The following is a 25,961-nucleotide window of genomic DNA, read 5'->3' as shown; positions in this document are numbered from 1 at the left end:
TGCCTGACTGTATACCGATCTGCCCCAGCCAGCACTGTCTGCTCCCACCCCGGTCCTGAGTGCCTGCCCCAGCCAGCACTGTCTGCTCCCTCCCCGGTCCTGAGTGCCTGACTGTATACCGATCTGCCCCAGCCAGCACTGTCTGCTCCCACCCCGGTCCTGAGTGCCTGCCCCAGCCAGCACTGTCTGCTCCCACCCTGGTGCTGAGTCCCTGCCTCTACCCTGATCTGCCCCATCCAGGGCTGGTGTCTGCTCCCACGGCAGTGCTTAGTGCCTGCTTCTACCCTCATCTTTCTGGTCATGAGTGCCTGCCCCAGCCAGGGCTGTTGTCAGCTCCCACCCTGGTCCTGAGTCCCTGCCTCTACCTTGATCTGCCCGATCCTGTGTGTTTGCTCCATCCAGGGCTGTTGTTATGAGTCTTTGTTGCCTGGTCCTGAGTGTTTGCTCCTACCCAGAGCTGTCTGGTCCTGGTGCCTTTCTCAACACTGTATTGCCCAGTTCTGCGTCTCTGAGCCCATCCAGGACTGTTGTGCCCGCTTCTGCTCAGGTCTGCCAAATTATGAGTGTTGCCCATATTGCTGCCCACTATGTGGGTGTCTGCGCCTAGCCGTTACTTCCCTCTATGTGGGTGTCTGCGCCTAGCCGTTGCTGCCCACTATGTGGGTGTCTGCGCCCAGCCGTTGCTGCTCACTATGTGGGTGTCTGCGCCCAGCCGTTGCTGCTCACTATGTGGGTGTCTGCGCCTACCCGTTGCTGCTCACTATGTGGGTGTCTGCGCCTAGCCATTGCTGCTCACTATGTGGGTGTCTGCGCCCAGCCGTTGCTGCTCACTATGTGGGTGTCTGCGCCTGCCCGTTGCTGCCCACTATGTGGGTGTCTGCGCCTAGCCGTTGCTGCCCACTATGTGGGTGTCTGCCCTTAGCTTGTGCTTCTCAGTCTTGAGTCTCTGCCCTCCCCAGTCTTGGGCATCTGTTCCTTCCCAAGTCTGTCAAACTTTTTGTGTCCGATTTCATCCAGTCCAGCTTTTCCACTGATACAGTTTTGTGCTCACCAGTACTGATGTGGAGGGTCTGCCCATACCCATTCCAAGTTTTGATACTTGTTCCCTCCAGTAGGTCTGTTTGGCTTCTAGTCATTGCCCACTCCTCTTTTAGTGTTGATTTCCTTCTATATGCCTGCTGCCATGCCTGAATATGTTTTGATCTGAGCCCCTCAGTGTTGCCCCTGACCTTGCCCCCCTGTCCTCAACCTCTTCCCTCTGACTGCATTGTCCATTCTTCACCAGTCTCATTGAATTGTTGGCTTAGCCGACAGTCTGTCTGATGTCGTGTTCTTGCTGACTGTTCATTACGCACATGGGAGATACTTTGTAGAAATGAATGTTTGCCTTGGATATTTGTTCATATTTGCTCTTCTTTGCTATTGTGTAATCTCATTTGGGATTTAATCATTACATTCAATACTATTCTTTAGCGGCGCATCCCGTGACATCCAAGTCAGCGGCTTATAGGTTGTAGTGTAGTGAAGTCATTGTAGTTCTAGTCACCTCTAGAGCTGCATTTAGTCTCACAATTTCGTTCAATGTTATTAAAGACCATATCAAGTCAGAGGTCTATGGTATGTTAGAAAGACTACTCGAAAGAAGACGGTACAATCAAACCTCTCGAAAAGACCATCTCTATGAGAGACCACCCCATCTAAGCTACATTTTTAGCACCTGGAGATCATACACTTGTCACCTATACTGCGGAGTAGCTAGTCGTAGTTCATAAAAGTACATTGAGCCACTTCTAAACTTGTATTAGATATTCAGCTGTCTCCAGTGCCATAAAAAGGTAATTGCAAGATAAGACACAACACAAGATAAGACATAACATAGTGAACCATACAAGTTACTCTTTAAAGGGCTTGTTCCATCAGGACAGCATCAGCTGGTATCTACAAGGATGGTCACAGTAAGGAGAAATGTGGTATACAGAGAGCCCTGTCAAGTGACCTGCTCACCAAAAGGGAAAGGAGTGCTAGTTGTAGGGTCGCCTCTGTATGATCACATATGCTATAACCCTTCGTTCACATCTGCGTTTGGTAATCCATTTGGAGAGTCCGCATGGGGACCCCTCTGAACAGAATACCAAACGCAGATGTGAACGAAGGGTTATAGCATATGTGATCATACAGAGGCGACCCTACAACTAGCACTCCTTTCTCTTTTGGTGAACAGGTCACTTGACAGGGCTTTCAGTATACCACATTTCTCCTGACTGTGACTCTTCTTGGAATTGCAAGCGCTGTGGTGTAAAAGCACACGGGTCCCCACAGACTGTAATGGGGTCCGTATGCTTGCCGCACGCTGCCTCCACGAATCATGCGGACAGGAAAGTAGATTGTGAACTACTTTCCTGTCCAAATGTTCTGTGCGGAGATCTGGCAGCAAGCACACGGACCTCATTATAGTCTATGGGGATCCGTGTGCTTTTACTGCACACTGCTTGCAATTGCATTTGGTATTCCGTTCAGGGGGTCCCCATGTGGGCTCCCTAAACGGAATATCAACGCAGATGTGAACCAGGCCTTTGTTGGGCAGCTGTTGTAATGATGAATCGCCCTCTCTGATCTGCTCTGGTCTCCTGCCGCTCTTATTCTCCCCCCATGAAGAGGTATTGTCACTTATCATTCTGCCAATGGCTTTCTTACTTGACCTCACCTTACACCTACTTGACTGTATACCATACGTACTGACCTGGAACCACTCATATAACATCACTTATTCGGTAGACTGAAAAAATAAATTATCAAATATATTTTGCCAGAATACCTCTTTAAAACTGGGGTCACATATATAGGTTCGCAGTGGGTTAGCTGCGGCAGAATTACCAGCTTCTAATCCACTGCATTATACAGCGGCAGCGTAATGGGCATGATGATGGGCAGCACGTTGGTTCAGTGGTTAACCTTGCAGTACTGGAGTCCTGAGTTCGAATCTCGCCAGGAACAACATCTGCAAGGAGTTTGTATGTTCTCCCCGTGTTTGCGTGGGTTTCCTTCCCTCTGGGTACTCCAAAGACGTACATGATAGGGAATGTAGACTGTGAGCCATATATGGGGCAGTGGCTGTCAATGTCTATAAAAGCGCTGCGGAATATGATGGCGCTATATAAGCAAGAAGGTTATATGTCAGGAACCTAACCTCATATGCACATAACTTCCCAAAAAAATAAAAGTCCCGATATTCTTACTTTTACAATCCCCCCACCCCTATTCCCCCTACTAGTTAATGCTCGTAGAAACTCTTGTCTCAGGTCTATTGATATGTATTTTTTGATTGATATCTATGGAGCTTATTGGTTACAAGGTGTATTTGTTTGCTGGTGTAACTGACTAATGTGGTCCACAGTATTTTCCATCCCGCCTACAGTCTAGAATTACCCTGTTCTGTATGTGAGATCTGGTTACATTGTGGCGTTCAGGATCTTCCGTCCCATATTCTGATTTATTAAGACTTTACAGTATCATTGCAGGACCTGAGGCGTTCCCCATAACTTTTCTACATCATCTTCTTAGATCTTTGTCTTTCATGTTGCTGAAGTGTCCTACTTGTCATCTTATCTCCCATCCGGCAGCACACCGCTTATGGGGTCCTTAGTAAAGAAGAACAAGCCTGCTCTTCTGGTTACACAGCCTGTTCTTCAGGGGCATTCAGCTCTGATAAAGATGCTTTGAAGCTACTTCAATGGTCGGGTATTCAGGGCTGAGACTGGTAATCCCTTCTTTTGTATACCAGGAGACCAAATTTTCTTCCCAGTCGTCAGGTTCGTTTTTTGATGATGGGTAAAACTGGCTATAGATCTGCCTATTCTTATTAGCCGCCTACCCGTTAATGATTGGCGCTAGGTAACGTAACTATACCTCGCCATCAGTCCCGTCTGCAGTGGTCACATCTGCTTTAACGTCGTCTTTGCTGGTTATAATGGTTGACATATACGCGGCAATACACAAGAAAAGCATCTGCAGGATCTATGACTGTGTATAGTGTCATGAGTCTTATGGCTGGATTCATAGTCCTAGTACGAGTCTTTCCTCTACAACGGCATGTATGAGGCCACACACTGCGGGAAAGCTGCATTTTATGTTGCAGATTTTCTTGCGGTTTTTGAGCCAAAGCCAACAGTGGCTTCAATAGAAATGGGAAATATAATCTTTTATACTTCTCCCTTCTATTACATCCACTCCTAACTTTGGCTGAAAAACCCAGCAAATTCTGCAATGTGTGGGCCCTTCACTAGGTGCCATGTGTCGTGCCCACTGTAGGATGTTTGCAGCAGACACCCAGAGGCGAACTCACACTGCAAAAATGCCTGGTTTTTGCTGTGACTTTCAGATACAATTCCCGGGTGACTGGCCCCTGTGGACAAACCTAGAACAATAATTGATATGCTGTGTAATTGAAACCCGCAGCGCAGGACACAGAGGGGCAGAGCTATTACAACCACCTAAAAGCGAAATTCTTAGCTGTCCATATACCTAAGCAAAGCAACGCTTTTATTTTACATTGTACTACAGAAAAATATGTCTTGGTTGGATGCAATGGATGAATCTGCCTTGTGCTGTGTGGATGGTATGGTGCATTAGGTTAGCCCTCTGCGATTTTGTGGATGCAAACTTGTGAGTATTCAACGTGGGGCTTTAGCCTTAAGGTTTAGGTCCGATGTTGCGGAAATGTAGCATTTTTTTTATTTTTATTTATTTTTTAATGCTAAAGTCAGGAGTGGATTTAACATAAGGGAAACGTCTCTTAAGAAGTTCCTTTATTTTTTCCATTCTTTTTCAAGCCACTTCCGACTTTGTCTCAAAAAACTGCAGCAAAATCTGCAACAAACAATGATGCGTCCCTGCAACGTGGGGCCTCAGCCTTGCAGTGTTTTTATTTTTTGGGGGGGTGCTGATACTGCTGATCTGTCAGATTGGTAGGGGGTCTGACGCCCAACACACCCATCAATTAGCTGAATGAGGAGGCCGCAGCGCTCACTGTATACCGTGCACATTGCCATCCATAGCTATTGAGTTTGCTATTACTGATGGCTCAGGCTCATTTGAGCACTGCAGCAGCTTCAGACGACTTATCGGTGGGGGTCCCAGATCTGTTATTGGTGACCTATCCTTAGGATAGAACTCTGGTGCAGGAGAGCGTAGTTCCCCTTTAACACAGCAGTGTGATTTTCCATATAAGCAGCTCAAGGAACATTTCCTAGAACTAAAAGAGAAAAGGCAGGCAGAGCTGAACTAGTAGCTCCTATCTGCAGGAACTGTATGTACACACCGCCAGCATGATGGTTGTTTTATTAATGTTTTATGTGTTTGGCATTTGTTGAAAGAAATGTTACAGTAAGGCAGAATTGGGAGCATTTAGGGTATGTGGATGGTTGCAAAAGTTGCAAAAGTGAATATTCCCCTACTACCACGGGCATATTAGTGTATGGTCAGGATCTTCTCCGCTTGTGGTTGGCTTAGGCTTTAATCACATGTGGTCAAATTGTGGGTTAATGCAACACTTTTGCAAATTGTGAATCGTCTCTTAGGCCGAGGCTGCACTGGGACTTTGTAGCTTTTGTGATCCAGAGGAATACACATTGTGCATACATCATTTTATGGACTGCAGTTTTCACTGTATATGGTTACGTGTTCCTGGAGGTATGTTATCCGAGGAAGACGACTTGAGCAAAGAATTTAAAATACTGAGCATTAAAGAGTTACTCCGAAGTATCGGTCAGTTATGGAGTAGCTGGCCGCCAATCCTGCTGTCTGCTGCTTTGGTGTGCTTGCCGTGTTTTTAATGATTAGCACACTGACCCATTCTTTTTTTATGGCCCCATACACAAGATCCCATGTATTATCATATGTGTATGGGGGTCACGGACACGGACGGCTCAGGGATACCAACTGTGTGCCATTATGGGAGTTATAGAAACAGCGTGGAGTATTACTACTTGGCTGTTTTGGTAAGTCTCACCCTGGGACTTGTCGCCATTTGCTTCTTGGCCGTGATTTGCAAGATGGGAATAACCCTTTAAGCTGCCAAACTGTAACCTGGCAAAGAGCCAGAGATCACGTGTTTAAAGCATTATAGCATGGCTTGCAGTTCTACTTTGCAGACTATCCTGGTTTCTTGCAGTATATCTTAAGCTGACTGTCAGCCAATAGATATTTCCCTGCACCCCATTACAAACATACACACTTGGTCAAGCATGCACATTCATTTGAATTTGTAAAGTGCTGCAGACTATGTTGGCGCTATATAAATGTATCATTAATGGGATGAAGGGGTATAGGGTTATGGATCTGACATCTTTCATGGGTATGGGTTGGACTTGCTAAATTACAACATACCCAATCCTTCTTTTCCATATCCTCTTATTTCCGGGTAGAGTTTAGAGGCCTCTGTTGGCTGAACCTTCTAAAATTGTCATGGTTGGTTAATTTTGCATATGACCAACATAAGATTATATTATGGAGAACATATTCATTACTCTGTACATCTATATGACTAACAAGTCTGATCTACTAACCTTTTTCTATCTACATCTTGGATTCTTACACCAGGTTCACACCTGCTTTTGGGTTCTGTTCAGGGGGTCTGAGTGGCGCCACTTCCTGGCCTGGTATTAATGTGGCTCTATATATTGGAGGTGAACCTATGATCATGTGATATATATGGCGCTTTCCCAAACCAATATCAGGGGGTCAGTTATGTTGGATGTCTGTATGGATGATCCTTTGTTCTTATGGGAGATAAGCTGCTGTCATAGGTGTCTGGCAATGTCTCTCTCTATTGAGAACACTTGCCAAGCATGCATGTCTTTAGGAGTCGAGAGGGGTTAGATAAGCATTCATCAAGCTGCTTTCCAAATTACATGGTCAGCCTGAAGAGGTAGAGTCGTGTAAACTCAGTCCTATCATCTTTGCATCCAAAGAATTGAATATTATGGGAGGTCAGTCCTACTCCCACAGGGCCCATAGCTGAATTACTGTTATTAAGCTGGGTTCACACTAGCGTCGGTGTCTGATGCTAATGTCTGCGGAAGATTTTTGCATCGGGCACTAGCTGTGTACATGTAGGATTTAGCTGTCCGCTTGAAAAATCAGACATCTTTGTAAACGGACACTTAAGGACACCCACGGACAGTAAAGGACACTACATGATGTCCCATTTAAAATCATGCAAATTGCAGACAGACACAGTTAGTGTCCGATGCAAAAATCTTCCGCGGACATTAGCATCGGACACTAGATGTCGGACACTGACGCTAGTGTGAACACCCCCTTAGTAGCGCTTTTTTTTCCCCCCTCTCTTGATACAACCCCTTTAACTGTTCATTGTGGTTGCCCAACTTTTATCTTAAAGGCATACCGCTGCGTTATCGCTTTTTAATGATCTCAGTTTTGGCCTTTGGCTGTGGCATTTATTTAGAGAAGAAATTGCGATTTCCTCAGTCAGGAATCTGCTGAATGACTGTATTTTTGCACCTTGTTGTACGACAGCCCTAGAACAGTTTACATTAGCAAATATACCGCGTGATATCTTTCCTCGCTTGCCGGTTTCTGATTATCCCCTTGAGCGTACTCCAGAGTAATACACATACTTGTTTCATTTTACACATGAAGGAAAAAGTTGGGCCAGCCTGCTTTTAGGGAATTATGCAATACTACATATTGCCGTGTTTTATCTTAAAGCTAGCGCTATACTGTGACTTTACTACATATCGCCCTGTATTGTGTTGTGATCCCAAACTTGTCATGACAGTCCCAAGAAATCCGAACCTGAGGAACATCCTAAAGCTCTTTAAGGCTTGGTGTAGACGACTGAGTGGACCAGCCGAGGGTCCGTTCTGTTCTGATGAGAATAGAGCAAGTTCTATCCGTCTGTTTCATGGGAATAGAACACATAGGAACCCCCATAGAGGTAAGTACATAATGTAATGCACTCTGGTGGCACTCTGATGTCTTTCCAAGTGTCCTTCAACTGCATTCCACTGCAGAATCGACCCCAGCTCGGATGAACACTCGGTTATGTGCAAGGGATCTAAGACTTTGCTCGGGGTTGACTTACTTCTGACTTTTTCTTAGCACAATTCGGTAGTGTATTTGTGAAATCAGCACCTGCAAAAAAAACACCTTAAAAAACAATTCCAACAGAGGGGGTCAAGTCTTATTCCATAATCTCCCCTGCTCAAGCTCAGGCTTCATCAAATGACCAACTCTGTTTTACTCTATTTACAAGCCACCGGAATAGAGCAGAGTCTGTGCCATAAGAGTCCTGGGATAGCCAGGGCTGTGGAGTCTGAGCCTGGACCAATTTTGGTTGGAGACGGAAGAAAGTTCTGATTCTGGCTTTACATTAAAATGATGACTTTTATTATATTATACAGTTTTTTGAAATTGTTTAGTTAGGGTAAGTTCATACGGGGTTTTTTGGACTGGAACCTGAGGTAGAGGCCGCCTCAGGTTCTGGTCCAAAATACGGGTACCTGCGACTGGATGGTGGTGCAGTGCACCGGCATCCAGTCGCGCACTCCGCTCCAGATTAGGCCCAAATGAATGGGCCTAGTTGGGAGGAGGAAGTGTCTTCAGGCGGATGTCGCGAGGCAAATCCGCCTGAAAGAATGAGCACGTCGCTTCTTTTTCCGAGAGCCGGAACAAATTCATGAGCAACCCTCTTTTGATGCAGCTGTGGATCCAGCCCAGGTTAGGTTCCCATCTCTATTGTAATTTCCCTTTGTTCTGTCCCAGACACAGAGTTAGATCTATCACATCAAGGACCCCATTTCTTTACGGATAATATGGAAGAAGCTGCGTCCAAGGCGCCAACAAAAATGTAAACTTGGCCTTAACCCTTTTTTTTCTTTTGGATGTAAACAGAGTTTCTTGGCAAAAAGAAGCATGCAAGCAAAACTCAGGTGACACAGACAATGATGCTTGTGTAAGATGCTGGCCTAAGGCAAGATATTTCCTATAAATAGTCATTAACCGTGGTGTGAACTGAGCCGAACTACCCACTCCAGCCCAAGACCAGATCTTTACCTAGTAGCAGAGCATGATGGAACATTGCTAAACTTGATCCATGTCTCACTCATACTAGAATGTTTCCTCATTTGTATTAGATCTGGATGATCTTGAATCTGGAGCGGACGGTCAGTGGTGTTATTTGCACAACTATGCAATTTCTTCTGACGCAATGTTCATACTACACCTAAGTGTCCGTTGTTTTGGTCTGTTGGAGGACTGGAACAGAGGACACCAATGGTACCTGATAGACCCCATTACCTATGATGTGATCCATGAGGTGTCTGTTCTCCAAATGCAGATGTGACCCCAGCCTTACTTAAATTTACTTGATCCATACTCAGGATAGGACATCAGTCACTGATTGGGGAGGGGAAGACTCACAACCAAACACCGATAAGCTATTGAGGAATGCTTCCGGATTTGGTACTATACAATGTACAGGGGTTATTATAATACAATACATAATACTGATACATTTATAGAAATGTTCCCTGTGTGTCCCAGTAGATCAGCCATTTCTTGTTTCCATCATCTTGTACTTGGCTGTAAGACAACTGGCTGCAGTAGGAGCCTCCCCCTCTGTTCTTTCTGTGGTACTATACAAATATAGTTTAGTCACAGCCCCCCGCCACTGTTCACCAGCCCTTTTGATACCCTTCTGTGGAGGACCCACTGTGTCTTTACTGGTCCTGGACAACCTCTTGACTTCTAAGGGACATGTGCAAGGGTCTATTCACATCATGTTTTTGGATCCATTTAGCAAATCCCCAAAAAATTTCTGTCCAATTTTTCTTCACTGTTGCAAAAAAATTGCACTTTTATGTCTGACATAAAAGAAAGGATGGTCTGCATCCTTTAAACCAGTGGTTCTCACCTTAATATAGTTCCTCATGTTGTGGTGACCCCCAACCATAAAATTATTTTCGTTGCTACTAAATATCTGCTATGCCGGATGTATTTTCATTTTTACAATTATTTTTGCAGTATTTGTTGATTTTACATTAACCCAGCAATTATAATTCATTGTTTAATTTCCCCTTACAAATGCCCCAGTTTAAACTGGGGCAGCTGGAGAGGGACATTAAACTGGGGCAGCTGGAGAGGGACATTAAACCGTGGGGGCAATTAGAGGGGGACATGTGAGTGACATCATCACATCATGTTTACAGCTCCTGAAGCCGGTGCACGCAGGGTCACAGTGGTGAGGTGGGGGCTGTCCGCTCCTACTTCACCACTGTATTCAACTCTCCTGCGTCCCCTCCGGACGCAGATGAGTTTAATCTGGGACATACCTCCTGCCGCGTGGGACATGACCCGGGATGGTTGGGAGGTATGGGAGTAGTGTTCCGGTTCCTAAGACCATTGGAAATGTGTTTTCCTATGTTCTTAGGTGACTCCTGTGAAAGGGTTGTTAACCCACAGGTTGAGAACCGCTGCTTTAAATGGATCTGCTAAAAATGTGATGTATAAGACCCCATGTGTGCATCCAACATGGGACCGATTTTGCAGCAGGTGCATTCGCCTCCGTGGGGAGCATCGGAACTTCTCTATTTTCATCAGAACAGAACGGACCGCAGGACTTCCCCTTGTCTGGTACAGTTGTGTGCATGGAGCCTAAGGGCTAGTTCACATGTAGGTTTTTAGTCCGGATTTTGACACGGATACCGCTGCGGTGTCCACGTCAAGACAATCCCTCCAGACTAGGCCCATTCATTTGGGCCTATTCCAGAATGGAAAGCTGTGCCTGTCGGAAGCCGCAACAGTCGCAGCCAGCTGCAGCAGGCGCATTTTGGTCTGGATTCTGACGCGGCTTCCCGCATCAAAATCTGGACAAAAAAACTACGTGTGAACTAACCCTTAGGCTGGATTCACTCCAGTGTTCAAACTCCATCTGAGGATTATGTCACCGAATCTGCTTGAAAAATGCAGAGTGAAAAGTCCTTCAAGCAGGACATTCAACTCTGGATTTTTTGGGCGGAAACCCGGCAGACCCCATTATAGTGTTTGGGGTCTGCAGGTAACCACTTTTTAAGCAGATTAAGTCTCTGTTTTTCAAGTCCCCAAATGGATCCGAAGAACAGAAAGTCGAACGCTAGGGTGAACCTAGTGTAAGGCTAGTGTCACACCAGTTATGGCAACCAAGCCAGAACTGGATCCATCAGGCTGGAGAAGTATTAGACCTTCCTTTATATTTCCTATTCCTTATGACTTTACTCTTGCCTTTGGCTCAAAAAAATAACAAAAACTTCCAGAAAAACTGTGTTTGGGACAGCAGATTTTCCTTAAGATGGCGCTGCAGTGAAATCGAGCACTAGTTGGCAGATTAGCAGCTTTTTCACGTCTTTCGTTTGGCAGAAGACAGAGCTGTGTTTCTGACCATCTCCTCTAGAAATATTCATGAGGACTATCTTATCAAGAGCGGAGCTGGCAGGGACACAATGGGCAACGTTGTATTGTGTTCCAGCTAAGAAAAGAGGTTTTCCTGAGGATGTGTTTAATGCTGACAGAAAATAGCTGAGCTGTAGGAACAGTTGTGGGAATTCTATTTTGAGAGCACCGGTCTGGATATAAAAGTGTGGAGGAGGGAACAAAGCTGATGGGATTTACCATGTGTCCAGAGCCATCAATGTGCTCTCTGAATAGCCGACACAGGCTGGAAAATAGGACTATTGAAAATTTGCCACACTGGAAATAGTACTAATTTTGGAGGATGTAGTGCTGAGTTATGTTGGCGCATGTATCTGTTACATATTGTTATTGACTTTGTCTAGCAACGGCTGGCTTCATTCATAACCCCGTAACCCTATATGAGAAGGTCATTCTACAGGAAATACTACTGTCATGTCTGCTAAGTCACTCAGTTGAACAAGTCAGTATATACATATTATGTCCGACCATGTCTGAGGACGACGCTTATAGAGACTGGGCAAGTTGGCTTTCAACCAGTCCGGTCCTCTTGTTTTCCTCGAAATGAGTGTCACCATCCCCATGGGAAGATGGCGCATTGTTTTGAAGGAAGTGTCAACATCAGAGAAGATATAGGCTGAAAAATCAGCGGTCATGGGCAAATCTGACAATAAGTTTGACTGTGGCCACAACGACCAGCAGAATTATGATTAAAGGGATGTTACCACTAAAATCAAATTTTTTTTTTCTCATTGACACGTAGGAAAAGCCTTAAAGTCTATTCTTCTCCTACCTTTACATGTCTTCTTCGCGCCGCCGTTCAGTATAAATCCCAGTTTTCATCGGTATTCAAATGAGTTCTCTCGCAGCACTGGGGACGGGCCTCAGCGCTCAAACAGCACTGGGGGCATCCCCAATGCTGTGAGAGAACTCTCCAGCGCTGCCTCCATCTTCTGGAACGTCCTCTTCACGGGTCTTCTTCCGGCGCAGGTGGTCAAACTTCTAGGCCTCGGCGGAGCCGACTGCGCATGCCCGCGGCCACAAGAAAAATGGCAGCTTACACAGTAAATATAACAAGACTCAATGCAGTGCAGGAACAGTGCTTACAAAACCCAGTTATCTAAAGGTGTCCATACACATTAGAGAAACATTGGTTGAACCCGCTGATTTTGGTAGGACTGACTCATTATTTAGCTTGTATAGTGGTATCCTGACTCTTGTAAAAGCAGATGTTGGGGACAAGATGGGTGGAATAGGTTTAACTTCAGTTTGCACAATCCTTTTGTTCTCAAAGGACGCAGACTGCCACCATCGCCTTACAATGGCTTGTTCCCTTCTCCATATTGAACACATGCATGCTCGTCCTGCTGTATGGGCTAGACTGGAGCAATAGCTGTTGGCTGGAAGCGTGTTCACCTCCTTACAATGGTCTCTTATGGGGTCTGACAATACGCGACTTAGGCTTTGGGGACAGAACTTAGTTATCTACATGTAATGTGTATGTGTGTAGCTGTATTAGTGAATGTAGTGCGTCAGTGACATGTGACGACTAGCTCTTCTGACAGTACGTGTTGTACTTTGACACACGATGGTTTATGACTTGGGTGACTGACTGTGTAAGCAGAGTTACTGGAAGTAAGTGGTGTACGTCACAGTGACTGCCGGAAAGTGAAAGTATAGGGTTTACTCTGCCTGTTCTGTTTGTTTTTGTGTTTGAAGACTTAAAGGGGTATTCCCATCTACATAATTATTTTAAAATTTGTAGATAATTAAAAGTTAAACATTTTTGCAAATGTAAGTAATTAAAAATTCTGCAGAGTTTTAAAGATTTTCTCTCACTTTCTTAGTGGTCACAGTCTGTTATCTTGATTGGTTGCCAGTGGATACGACTACCAATGCAGAAACTTTCTAAGGTCAGAAAATTAGCCAGGATTTCTTTATTGTGGCCGGGATATCTTCTGATACATGTAGTGTCCCTGCCTGATAACCCAGCTACAATAAGAAAATCATAGCTGGGTTCCTGACAAGTCCCAGATCAAATGTAAAAATAATTATGTAGATGGGAATACCCCTTTAAGCAGTCAAGTAGCCCTGGTCTAGAGGTGACTAAATACTAGGGAGTCTGAACATGGCATATGTGTGCTTGTAACCATTGTGAACCATCACTGGTCTCACTAGTCACATGCCACTATTGTCGCCGCCACCATTGAGGCCAGTGATTTGGCTGTACAAGTTGTGCACCTATATCATTGCTGCACAGTGTAACTAACTAGCTGAGGGGCTAGAAGAGGTGAGTATAGGGGGTCTTCTTTATTTCAACCAGTGCTTTGCTTTAGGACAAATTTCTGTAACTCCCGAGCAGCCCTTTAATGATGAGTTAAAAATTTTTTTCAGATGCTTCTTTTTCGACTAGAGGGGAAAAAAGTGCCCTTTCTGATTTTTTTTTTTTTTTTTTTTTTTTTTTTTGCTGGGTGGATTCTGCCCAAAATTAATAGGAAATCTTTCTGCCAATGGATTTTGAATGGTGGGTCCTATGACTAAATGTGCAATGTGAATTTTCGCTTAACGGGATTCTATCATTAAAATCACATTTTTTCTCATAGGAATATTCTTAAAGTTATTCTTCTCCTACCTTTAGATGTCTTCTCCGCACTGCTGTTCGGTAGTAATCCCAGTTTTCGTCTGTATGCAAATTAGTTCTTTCACAGCACTGGGGGCGTCACCAATGCTGCGAGAGAAATCTCCAGCGCCGCCTCCATCTTCTTCAGGAACGGCCTCGCTGCGTGTCTTCTGGAGCTGGGTTCAAACTTCTACGCATACGCTGTCGGCTCTGCCATAGGGCCTCAGGCTGAGCTGACTGCACATGCCCACAGGCCACAAGAAAATTTTTCTTGTGGCTGTGGGCATGCGCAATCTGCTCTGCCCGAGCCAGGACGGAGTTAGACATAGGGAGAGGGCATTCCAGAAAAAGATAGAGGCGTCGCTGGAGAGTTCTCTCACATCATTAGGGGTGCCCCCAGTGCTGCGAGTGAACTCATTTGCATACAGACGGAAACCGGGATTTTTACCGACCGGTGACGCAGAGAAAACATCTTAAAGGTAAGAGAAGAATAGACTTTCTTAAGGCTATTCTTACGTGTGACCGAGAAAAAATGTGATTTTAATGATAGAATCCCTTTAACTTATGGCCTTCTCAGAATTTTAGTATTTCTTTACATGTTCATAGTGAAAGCCCATAGAGAGACGACTACCATTTTGTATATCAGTCCTAGCTTATTGTGCGCTGTAGGATACATGCTTTATTGTATCCTTATATTTGAGATGTTTTGAGTCACTTGGTATCTGCCAGGGTGATGCAGCTTGACATGGCTCTGAGCTGTTCACCGTGCACCCTGTTCATGTAGTTATACAGTAGTGGTGCAGCATGCAGGGGAATATACCCGCCCGGTTATATTCTGTGTCATAGACACTGCCGTTGTGATTCTCCCCTCCCTCACACACACACACACACACACACACACACACACACACGCATGGTCTAGCCAGAGCAGAGCATAACTGAGTGGGCAGCAGCCCTACAAACCTCTCCTCCGCACATGTGGGGGGAAGAGCAGAGAATAACATGAGCTGTAGAAGCCTAGCCATTGACAGCGAGTCAGGAGTGAGCGCAGCCTGACCGATTTTTACTATGTGTTATGTCTGAGATGGATGTGAGAACTGTTCCTGGTATATACAGCAGGGAAGCTGCATACAGAAGACGAGGACTGTAGAAAAGCATAATACAATATATATGGAAACCTACCTCTGCAGAGGAAGATCTTGCAGCACTACCCAAGGGGTGAGTATACAGCCATGACTCAATGACTACAGTGCATGACTTATTCTGCAACAGTCAAGAGGCTGCTCGCTTGGCATCTTGGGGGTTGTAGTTGCCGTCAGAGGTTCCACTTAGGAGACACATTGGTTCGGTGATACTTACGAACCACACTTTTTTTTTTTTTTTTTTTTTCTTGCAAGACCTAACTTCTAGAATTTTAAATCAAGGAAATCCAAGCTCGGCCCCAGAAGTCTGTGGTGGTTTTTTCCCTCTCGCATTCCACAGTTGACTTTGCCTCTCCCAAGCAGGCAGCAAGCCAAGCCGGTGGGACTCTGTTGTTTTAACAGCAGCCTCAGAATAGGAAATGTGAAAAAGAATGATTGGTTTGTGCCAGCACTTCAGCTTTGTATGGATCTGCAAGCATCACCTTTGTGTCTTTATAGCCAGGTCTGTGCAGTCACCTCTGGGGTGGAATCCTGGCCGCCATACAAGCTGGAGCAGGTTTATATGTTTATTTTGTACGTTGGTGTCCAAATAGTCGCGTTCTATTTCAGGGAGCTCCGTATTATTGCAGTCACAGCATGAATGGTACTGTACGCCCCTGACTAAGATTACCGTGCCTGTGAACCTTTCACATAGGCCTCACAAGTATAGGCCTTTAGTTTTCCAGTATACTTTCTGTAAGGTCTCCACTTTTGTGCTGATTTTTTTTTTTATTTTATTTTTTTTCCATAGAACCTTAAAAAAAAATCCTGGAAAAATCCTTGTACAAAAATAACAGTAATAATGGCAATAAAACCGCATCAAGCTACAAAAAGCCCTGTATGAATCCAGCCTAAGGCTGAGGCCCCATATTGTGGAAACGCAGCTTTTTCTGAGCCAAAGCCAGGAGAGGATTGAGCCGAAGGTAGAAGTATAAGAACTTACTATATACAGTCCTATGAAAAAGTTTGGGCACCCCTATTAATCTTAATCATTTTTAGTTCTAAATATTTTGGTGTTTGCAGCAGCCATTTCAGTTTGATATATCTAATAACTGATGGACACAGTAATATTTCAGGATTGAAATGAGGTTTATTGTACTAACAGAAAATGTGCAATATTCATTAAACCAAAATTTGACTGGTGCAAAAGTATGGGCACCTCAACAGAAAAGTGACATTAATATTTAGTAGATCCTCCTTTTGCCTCTAGTCGCTTCCTGTAGCTTTTAATCAGTTCCTGGATCCTGGATGAAGGTATTTTGGACCATTCCGCTTTACAAAACAAATCAAGTTCAATTAAGTTTGATGGTCGCCGAGCATGGACAGCCCGCTTCAAATGATCTGAAAACAAAGATTGTTCAACATAGTTGTTCAGGGGAAGGATACAAAACGTTGTCTCAGAGATTTAACCTGTCAGTTTCCACTGTGAGGAACATAGTAAGGAAATGGAAGACCACAGGGACAGTTCTTGTTAAGTCCAGAAGTGGCAGGCCAAGAAAAATATCAGAAAGGCAGAGAAGAAGAATGGTGAGAACAGTCAAGGACAATCCACAGACCACCTCCAAAGAGCTGCAGCATCATCTTGCTGCAGATGGTGTCACTGTGCATCGGTCAACAATACAGCGCACTTTGCACAAGGAGAAGCTGTATGGGAGAGTGATGAGAAAGAAGCCGCTTCTGCAAGCACACCACAAACAGTCGCCTGAGGTATGCAAAAGCACATTTGGATAAGCCAGCTTCATTTTGGAAGAAGTTCCTGTGGACTGATGAAACAGATTGAGTTGTTTGGTCATACAAAAAGGCGTTATGCATGGCGTCCAAAAAAAACAGCATTCCAAGAAAAACACTTGCTACCCACTGTAAAATTTGGTGGAGGTTCCATCATACTTTGGGGCTGTGTGGCCAATGCCGGCATCGGGAATTTTGTTAAAGTGGAGGGTCGCATGGATTCCACTCAGTATCAGCAGATTCTTGAGAATAATGTTCAAGAATCAGTGACGAAGTTGAAGTTACGCCGGAGATGGATATTTCAGCAATACAATGATCCAAAACACCGCTCCAAATCGACTCAGGCATTCATGCAGAGGAACAATTACAATGTTCTGGAATGGCCATCCCAGTCCCCAGACCTGAATATCATTGAACATCTGTGGGAACATCCGTGCTCGGCGACCATCAAACTTAACTGAACTTGAATTGTTTTGTAAAGAGGAATGGTCCAAAATACCTTCATCCAGGATCCAGGAACTGATTAAAAGCTACAGGAAGCGACTAGAGGCTGTTATCTTTGCAAAAGGAGGATCTATTAAATATTAATGTCACTTTTCTGTTGAGGTGCCCATACTTTTGCATCGGTCAAATTTTGGTTTAATGCATATTGCACATTTTCTGTTAGTACAATAAACCTAATTTCAATCCTGAAATATTACTGTGTCCATCAGTTATTAGATATATCAAATTGAAATGGCTGCTGCAAACACCAAAATATTTAGAACTAAGAATGATTAAGATTAATAGGGGTGCCCAAACTTTTTCATAGGACTGTATGTCCCATTCCTCTCGTACCATTCTTGCCTTTGGCTCAAAAAAAAACGCAGTACAATCTGCGTTTCCGTGACATAGGGCCTCAGCCTAAAGCTGATTTTGTATACAGCCGTTTTTTAAGGTCCTTTTATTTTGTGTGTTTATTTTAAAGTTTGGTAAATTCAACATTTTCAATAGACTATATGTGTAGTAGTTTGGTTTTTGGTGTTTTTGTAGTATTTCGGTGTCAGTTGTGCTTTAGTAAATGTGCTAGGTATTCCCTTTTCATGTGATGGACGTCGGTCCCACTTCTGGTGATCTCCTGATTCCTCGTGCTGCAGCTAACTTAGTTTGCTCGGTTTTCTGCAACGTAGTCCCATAGAAGTGAATTGTGAGAGATGCGCATGTTCGGCCACCTCACAGTGGCCAAAGCAACAGTTGTAATGGGGGTCAGTGGAGCACTTTTCCAGATATTGGTGCCGGTCCTGTCTCTAGGAACCACATCAGACATGCATGGCGTGTCTTGTAGGGGGAAAAAAGTCTACAAAAAACTGTTTGTGAAGGAAGCCTAGCATTATGTTAGCATACAAGAAAAGTACCCTTTTACTAAAGGCCATTAACAATCATAGGGTAAGATTAGAAGAAATGAACCTGTAAGATCTCTTGCACACAGGCTAATTATGGTCTGGAAAATATGGTGCTTAAATCGGCTGGGGATTCGTAGCTTGGACCCAGTATGGAAACCCAGACTCAAGGATCATAGTAATCTACGATTCTAGGAGCTCTTGCTTCACCAGGGCCAAACATCAAAAGAGAAGTCATTTGGTTTTGTGCCATGTTTTATCTCCGATTTGTCATGTCCGGACTGTCCTAGCACCTTATGTGGGTGCGACTGTCGGGTCAATTTACTCCACTCTCTAATCTTGCATTCATCCTTCCATCAAGCTACAAATTGAGAATAAATCACACACCAACACAGTCCATGCAACCCAATTCATGCTGCCGCCACTACTGTCCTACTAGGCTCACTTACATATACACACACATTCCCCGTAAAAGTCAAGCACAAATACCCTTTAGAAAAGGTAATTGGTTCATAGAGCGGACGTCATCTGGGAGTCGGAGTTGTGGAGAGCTTTTGCTTTAGGGTAAGTTCACACATAGTTTTTTGGTCAGGATTTTGAGGCTGTATCCGCCTCAAAATCCTGACCAAAGAGATGGCTCCCATTGAAATCAATGGAAGCCGCTCAGGTCTTTTTTCCAGAGCCGTTTCTTTCGGCTCCTGGGGAAAAAAGAAGCGAGGTGCTCATTCTTCAGGCGGATTCGCCTCAAGATTCGGCCTGCAGACACTCCCCTCTCCGGACTAGGCCCATTCATTAGGCCTAATCTGGAGCGGAGTGCACGGTTGGATACTGGTTTTCAGTCACAGCTACCCGGCTTTTGGACCGGAACCTGAGGTGGTCTCTGTCTCAGGTTCCGGTCCAAAAGTCACCGTGTGAACTTACCCTTATGTTTAGCCACCGGCTAGGTACTCGCATTTGGACACATAGAAACCGGAACTTTTCCTTTGGGAACATTGAGTATTGATCATCCTGGATATTGGTGGATTTAGTATTTTACACTATTGATGGATGGGACTTTGGACTAAATATAAAGGTATGAACGTATATTTAGCAAGATACTAATTTATTTGGATAGTAACCCTTTAAGGTGACATTTTATTTTTTTTTTTTTTAGTGAGTTTGGTGTTCAAGCCAAAGTCTAGACTCTGATTTACTCCAAAATCTCAAAAAACTAAGTCTCTGCTATGGAAACTATAACCCCATAAATCAAAGCTTTAGGACCGTTACTAACAAGTTCCCATTCGCCCAGGCCCTTAGTTGCAGAATTCATCAAGTAGTTGCAGAATTTCAACTACCCTCCATGGCTCTAATAATCTTATCAAAGATCTTCAGAGGATGTTTACATTTATTCTCTATTTGATTTCCTTAGCAGCTAAAACGGAGTCAGAAATTGCGCTCCACTTCATATGGCTACGACCTCTCTGGGCTATATGGAAGCCACAAGCATCTGCATGCTAACACAGTGACTTATACATGTCTCTCCTAAAACTTGTAACCATTCTATTATAACAAAACCTCTGCAGTGATATATGTTGAAGTGGTTACTCTGGAGTTTCCATAGGGACCCGCTATTCTTATTCTCATTTGGTCTTGGTGAGGGAGGACAATTTTGGCAGGTAAGGAGGCGTTGCTCTTGACTTCACTTATTGTCAGTCTTCAGCATTTCCTTCAAGAATTCTTCCTTCAACTGTTAGAGAAATCTGCAGAGAACACGGGGTGGGAGATTGAAGAGTTGGGAGGCTGCTGCTCCAACCAGTTGTATTACAGAATGAGACTATGGAGGAGCAGCGGATATGGCTGACCTCCTGAGGTACAAAGGAAAGGAGGAGAGTAATGGAGGAAGCTCTGGGACATAGCTTAATTGGTTAGGGGTGGTTCATAAGGAATTTGAAGCTGAATTTTCCAGTTGTCCAAAATCCACATCCAATTCATCATTTGCCAGGCGGTATTTTCCACCTCCCATTCACTTTTACAGGGGTTATGAAGTGGACTCTGCTTGGAGATCTAGCATATGACACTTATTTTTCTGCTAGCTAAAAAAGTCAGCTAGAGGAATCAGCATCTGACTCCCATTGAAAGGAATGGGGCTAGTTTCAGGTGGAATTTGGAGCCGATTTTAAGGCAGAATCTGTTGGTGTCCGTGGCTATTGTCTGTACAAGATTTTAGCAACGGACACTGATAGCCCGTTACAGCCCGTTTGTGTCCATTATGATAGGTGTCTGTGGTTTTTTTGGGGTTTTTTTATGTTTTTTTTAAGCGCACACCAACAGTAGTGTGAACCCTGCCTAACAGTGGTTTATCTGCTGGTGTGTTGTTGTTTTGGTGAAGGTGTTATCCATCTCTAGAGTTTGGAGCAATGAGTGTTACATAATGCAAACTTTAGCATGTGCACTGGGCCAGGAGTGTAGGAATGAACAGCTGATGTATGATATTGGTTGCGATTTTCAGCCTGATTTCACCATGGCCGCCGAACAGAAAAAAGAAAACCTTCTGCCTAAGGCCCTTTGCTGACACAACGACTCTTCATAGTCTGTAACACAGATTCCCAACAGAACCAGCAAGTGGAGCGCTGCCGACTTGGAACGTATCCCAGGCCCTGAGCTGCTGGAGGGAGGGATTGCTTTTTCCCTTCACGCTTCATTTCTAAATAATAATAATAAAAGATACACATGCACAGCTTATGGGATCCAAATGCATACTGTGTCCTCCGGTCTTTCCTAGGAAATGCTCTGGGACTGAAGCTTGTAAGACAAGCTACTTACTTAACTCTGTCGTGAAAATGTGCCGAACTCATGTTGTCTGCTGAACATATGTGTCTTTCCTGCAGGTCTTGTTACATCACATTCACTTACATGTTGCAGTTTGTATCCACACATTGTAATATAAAATGATCCATTGCGTGATTTTCATAAGAATGTTCCCAAAGTGGATTTTTGTTCACAGCAGACACAGCAACATGCTCCTCCATTATGCACAGTCTTGGTATTCTACATGGACTACATCATGGGATTTTCCAGATATTCTATCCAGTTCATATTGGGTTGTTGCAAGGAGAAACGAAGCTACACTATGGATATTGGGGTTACCAAGCCAACTGTCTGACGTCCAGCGAGGTTCAGGAATGGGTTCCATTATTTACACCTTGCCCACTGGTTTGGGGAATCACGGGATTGATGAGCAATGGTGGCTGTAGTAGTTAAACTACTCTTAGCCCCATTCTGGTGATCCATGGGTTCTGAGTGGTTGGACCTCCACCAACAACCTATCCAATAGCCCTTTAAACTGGGGCAACCCAGCTTACCCCAGATCTCTGGGTGGGGTGTCTGCCTAGTTATGTAGTGATGCACCCAACGCCAGAGATTTAACATTCTTTAGGAGGGAATGTTATAGGTTCTCTCTACTATGAAGTAGCAGCAAACTGTACATAGGAGGAATCTTTCCCTACATCTTACACTGCTTCTGTTTTGAAAAGGCGCTCTACGAATTTGTCATAGCATTTCCCATGCTGCCCCGGGGTTTATCGAGAGGAAGTCCTCCACCCCATCCCTCAGATAACATGTCATTGTATATATCATATTGTTCTAGAAACCAAATATTATTTTGTTATAGCCATAACTTATTATCAGTGATCACTACTTTCATTACTACTTTGCGACTCCTTTTAATACTATTTGGGGGGGGAGGGGAGCTTCAGGAAGACAACCCATTGATTTGGATGGATGCAGTGTTATGTACTAATTGAACACTCGCTGATGGATATTATCACGGATTGTCAGAAGACCCTTCTAAGGCCCCATGCACGCGTGCATTATAGTGATGTATTATGGTAGAGAATCATTGCCCATCTTCTATATTTTTTTTGCTCTCTGTTGTTTCTTCAAAAACTGTCAAGTAGATATTGTCCATGGTGGACAGTACTGCAGGGACTCTTGTGCTGCCATATACAGCTATGATCCAGACTTGCACCCGTTTATTCCAGCATGAGCAATGCATCTAGAAGAGAAGTACTCAGGACATACAGCATCTAATGGAACATCTGAGATACACACAGATCTGGACTAAGGACTTATTCACATGGCTCTGAAGTAACCGAGAAATAGGCAAAAGTAGAGCATGTTCTGATTTTCTTTGCATGATCCAAGGGCCTATGTGGAAAATTGGACTTGTGAATTGGCTCATGTCAATTTTCAATCTACAGTATATGCTGTGTTACAGTCGGATGTGAACAGCGGGTGTGTGAATAATCTACAAATGTGTGACCGTGAAAGAAAATCTGGGGATGGTGATAGGTTAATGAAAATATAATTCAGCTCTGTTTCCGCTGCTCCTCAGAGGAGGAGTAACTTAAAGGTCCTGATACGGAATCTGTAATGGGGCCCCTACCTATTGATTTCCAGAATAGAGTAGTGGTATATTTTGTGTGGGAGAAGGTCCCTTTTGGGCCCCTGCAGAGTCCTCTGCGTGGTAGTGACCGCGACACCGTCCGGCCAGCCACAGCAACTACACTGTATTTGCAGGTACATGCACACATTGCCGACGTACACAATGTCTTCCAGGACGCCACCAATTTGCGGCTGTAGCCTAGGCCGCTGCTCCGGAAGTCCTTGGCAACCCGCGACAGTCCCCGACGCCGCACTCAACTTACTGGTCTTGCGCCTTCCCGACCCTCTAGCTTAGCTCTGCCGAGTACGCCGTGTCATTTGGCAGCGGGACAGTGCATGTGTCGGCAGGGGAGTTAGGGGATTTTGCGGAAGGAGCCCTGCTAAAGAGGGGAAGTGGGGGTCAGGGGGTGCCCGACGTGGGGGCCATGGGGGAGTCTGCAGGAAAAGGGGGTGGTGGGGAGGTTGACCTGGGGTTTGCGGAGAGGATGGGGTTGCCACGGTGGTGTGGCAGGGGCCATGGGAGAAAGGGGGGATACTAGGGCGGGAAGAGGCATGAGCGCAGAGGACGAGGGTGGCTGCCAGGGGTAGTCGGTTGGTAAAGAGCCCGCGGGGACAGGGGCGCGCAGGAGTGGACGTGGCAACACACGGTGGATTATAACCATTGGCAAATGCCTAAATATCAGCGGTTCAGCGCCAACTCCAACTCGCAGACGAAGTCGCGGGCAGATGCTAGTAGTATATAGTTATTTATAGCCACCTTTTTGGCTTTGAGATTTAAGTCCCATTCGGGTGTCTGTAATTGGTCTGACAAAACATGGTCCACGTGACAGCCACGTTCCCTGGACTGCAGTTCTTCTGATGAGAATGCAGAGATTTATGACCTTGTCTGTTCCTGAACTATTGTAGACCCAGAGTAGTTGGAGAACTCACAGCGTCATAAATCAGTATGTTGTGAGTTTAGTTCAGACTAGCAGAGATCAGGCCAGGAAACGTGGCCATCATACAGCTGTCTCAAAGAACCCTAAAAATGTTCTTGGGAGTTCTGTGCCAGAGCCCAATGGCAGGCTATCAGGATTTCTGGATGGTCCGATGCTGCACATCACTTCTAGTGGGTGGTCTTTGGGCAGACTGGCAGGTGATATGCCGTGTATTTGGTGTTGATTGGATTGCGTTTTGTGGCAACCGTAAGGGTGGTGAAATGATCAGTGATTTCCTAGCGAGTGACTTCCAACTTTTGCACCTGTTTAACCCAGTACAAGGTTGACTGGGCAGATATTCTGAGCCGCTGTACAGTGCTTATCTCTGTTAGTACTTGGAACCTGGCCTGGGAGTTTGAACCCACATGCCCCTATATGAAATCAGACTCCAGATAGCAGAGCCTGAAGCTTGAGACGAGTACACACTGCTGCAGCCGTCTATTTATTGGTTTTGTTTCCTGCGGCATGTATGTGACATAATTATGATTGATTTCTATAGTGGGGCTGAGAATTAGTCATTGTATAGCTGCACCTTCTGCAATTCTAATGTGCTTCGTCTTTCAGTTCCTGAATAATTTGACGATCTGCTGTCTGTGAATGAAATCATTTATGTTTTGATCCAGGGGTAGAAACCCAATACAGACCTGGCACTTACCTCAGCTGAGGGTTTGTGATCTAAACATTTTGGGAGCTTTATCCAGAACACACACACTAAGGTCCGGTTCACACCTATGTTCAGGTCATTCCGTTCCCCTCTCTGCATGAAAAATGAGGAGAGAAAAACACTGCAATTAGCACTTTTCTTTCTGCGTTTTTCATGGGGAATCCAAGCGGAAACCACACAGACCCAATTATAGTCTATGGGGTCCGTGGGTTTCCTAAGGTAACTGCTTTTTTATGCAGATTAGGTTTCCGTTCGGGGGGTCCCCAAGCGGGATCCCTGAACAGAAACCCAGCTCGGATGTGAATCAGGCCTTAGGCTGGATTCCTATCTGTGCCTTTCATGGCATTATTTTTTTTTATTTTTTTGTCCTGTCATAGGAGCCAAAAAAAATAAAAAAAATATGGACACTAAGGGCTGATGTATTCCGTGACGGGCACCAAGAGTGCTCAATGGATCCCATTAACAACAACTGGGTCCATCAGGCATCTGTTCATGATACCATCATTTTCCTGTATCCAAAATTCCTCCATGCAGGACTTTTTCGACCATGATTTTTTTTTTTTTTTAATGGAATCTGCACCACTGATATAAACGTAGCCTAAGTTTTATATTAAAAGTTATTTTTTAGTCACTCCTTTCTGTGATTTGTATCCTAAGTGTAGATCAAAAACGTGATCTGAACAGGGCCATACAGTTGTATCTACCTCTTGGTAAGTCGAGGACTGTCTTGGTTGGTCGAGGACTGTCTTGGTTGGTCGAGGACTGTCTTGGTTGGTCGAGGACTGTCTTGGTTGGTCGAGGACTGTCTTGGTTGGTCGAGGACTGTCTTGGTTGGTCGAGGACTGTCTTGGTTGGTCGAGGACTGTCTTGGTTGGTCGAGGACTGTCTTGGTTGGTCGAGGACTGTCTTGGTTGGTCGAGGACTGTCTTGGTTGGTCGAGGACTGTCTTGGTTCCAGCCTCAAAATGTAAATAACTTCTGGATTCATTGACCGCAAACCGAGATCTTGGAAACACTGAAACTATAAAGTTACTGGAACTAAGGATACCATAATGCATAGTTTATTGACAGTCTACCTTCACCTTATACACTGTACCTAACTATTTCTGTTTTTTGTTTTTTTTTGTCTTGCAGAAGAAGTAATGGGAGACGATCGTCCTTTTGTGTGCAGCGCCCCTGGCTGCGGACAGGTAAGGAAACACTAAAGCTGTTCACTTTTTTGCACGTTTTGCTTGCCGTAGCTATTCTACAACTCAGAAGTCATTGCTTACGCAGTAATATTAGAAGTTTATGTTACTGTGTATGTGGGAGGATAGAGATAATGAAATGCATAAGGGAAAGCCTAAACAAGAATAAAACCGCCATCAGTCTGGTAAAAACTGGTCCATCAAGTTCAACCATTCAGCACTTTTCTTGGCTGTGAGACTAACATGGAGAAATTTATCAAAAAATTCCAACAACTTTTCCGGTTTAATCCACTTTTGGAAAGTGGGTGCTGTTGTCGCAGTTTTACGTCAGTATGTGG

At 44.6% G+C, this 25,961-nt stretch overlaps 1 protein-coding gene across 1 annotated transcript in view; it reads left to right on the top strand.

The window, feature by feature from the left end:
* LOC142195791 (cyclic AMP-dependent transcription factor ATF-7-like) overlaps window positions 1–25,961 on the top strand; it is a 72,685-nt gene that overhangs the window by 1,258 nt on the left and 45,466 nt on the right. Inside the window, exon 2 of the mRNA XM_075265823.1 lies at window positions 25,571–25,626. Within this exon, the coding sequence (XP_075121924.1) occupies window positions 25,579–25,626 (48 nt within the window). The 5' untranslated portion in view covers window positions 25,571–25,578. The remainder of the gene's footprint in view (window positions 1–25,570; window positions 25,627–25,961) is intronic.

This window comes from Leptodactylus fuscus, chromosome 2, assembly GCF_031893055.1.
Source record: "Leptodactylus fuscus isolate aLepFus1 chromosome 2, aLepFus1.hap2, whole genome shotgun sequence".
Classification (NCBI taxonomy): Eukaryota; Metazoa; Chordata; class Amphibia; order Anura; family Leptodactylidae; genus Leptodactylus; species Leptodactylus fuscus.
The sequence above is the reverse complement of the archived record's forward strand: the minus strand, read 5'-3'. Positions and strand labels throughout refer to the sequence as shown.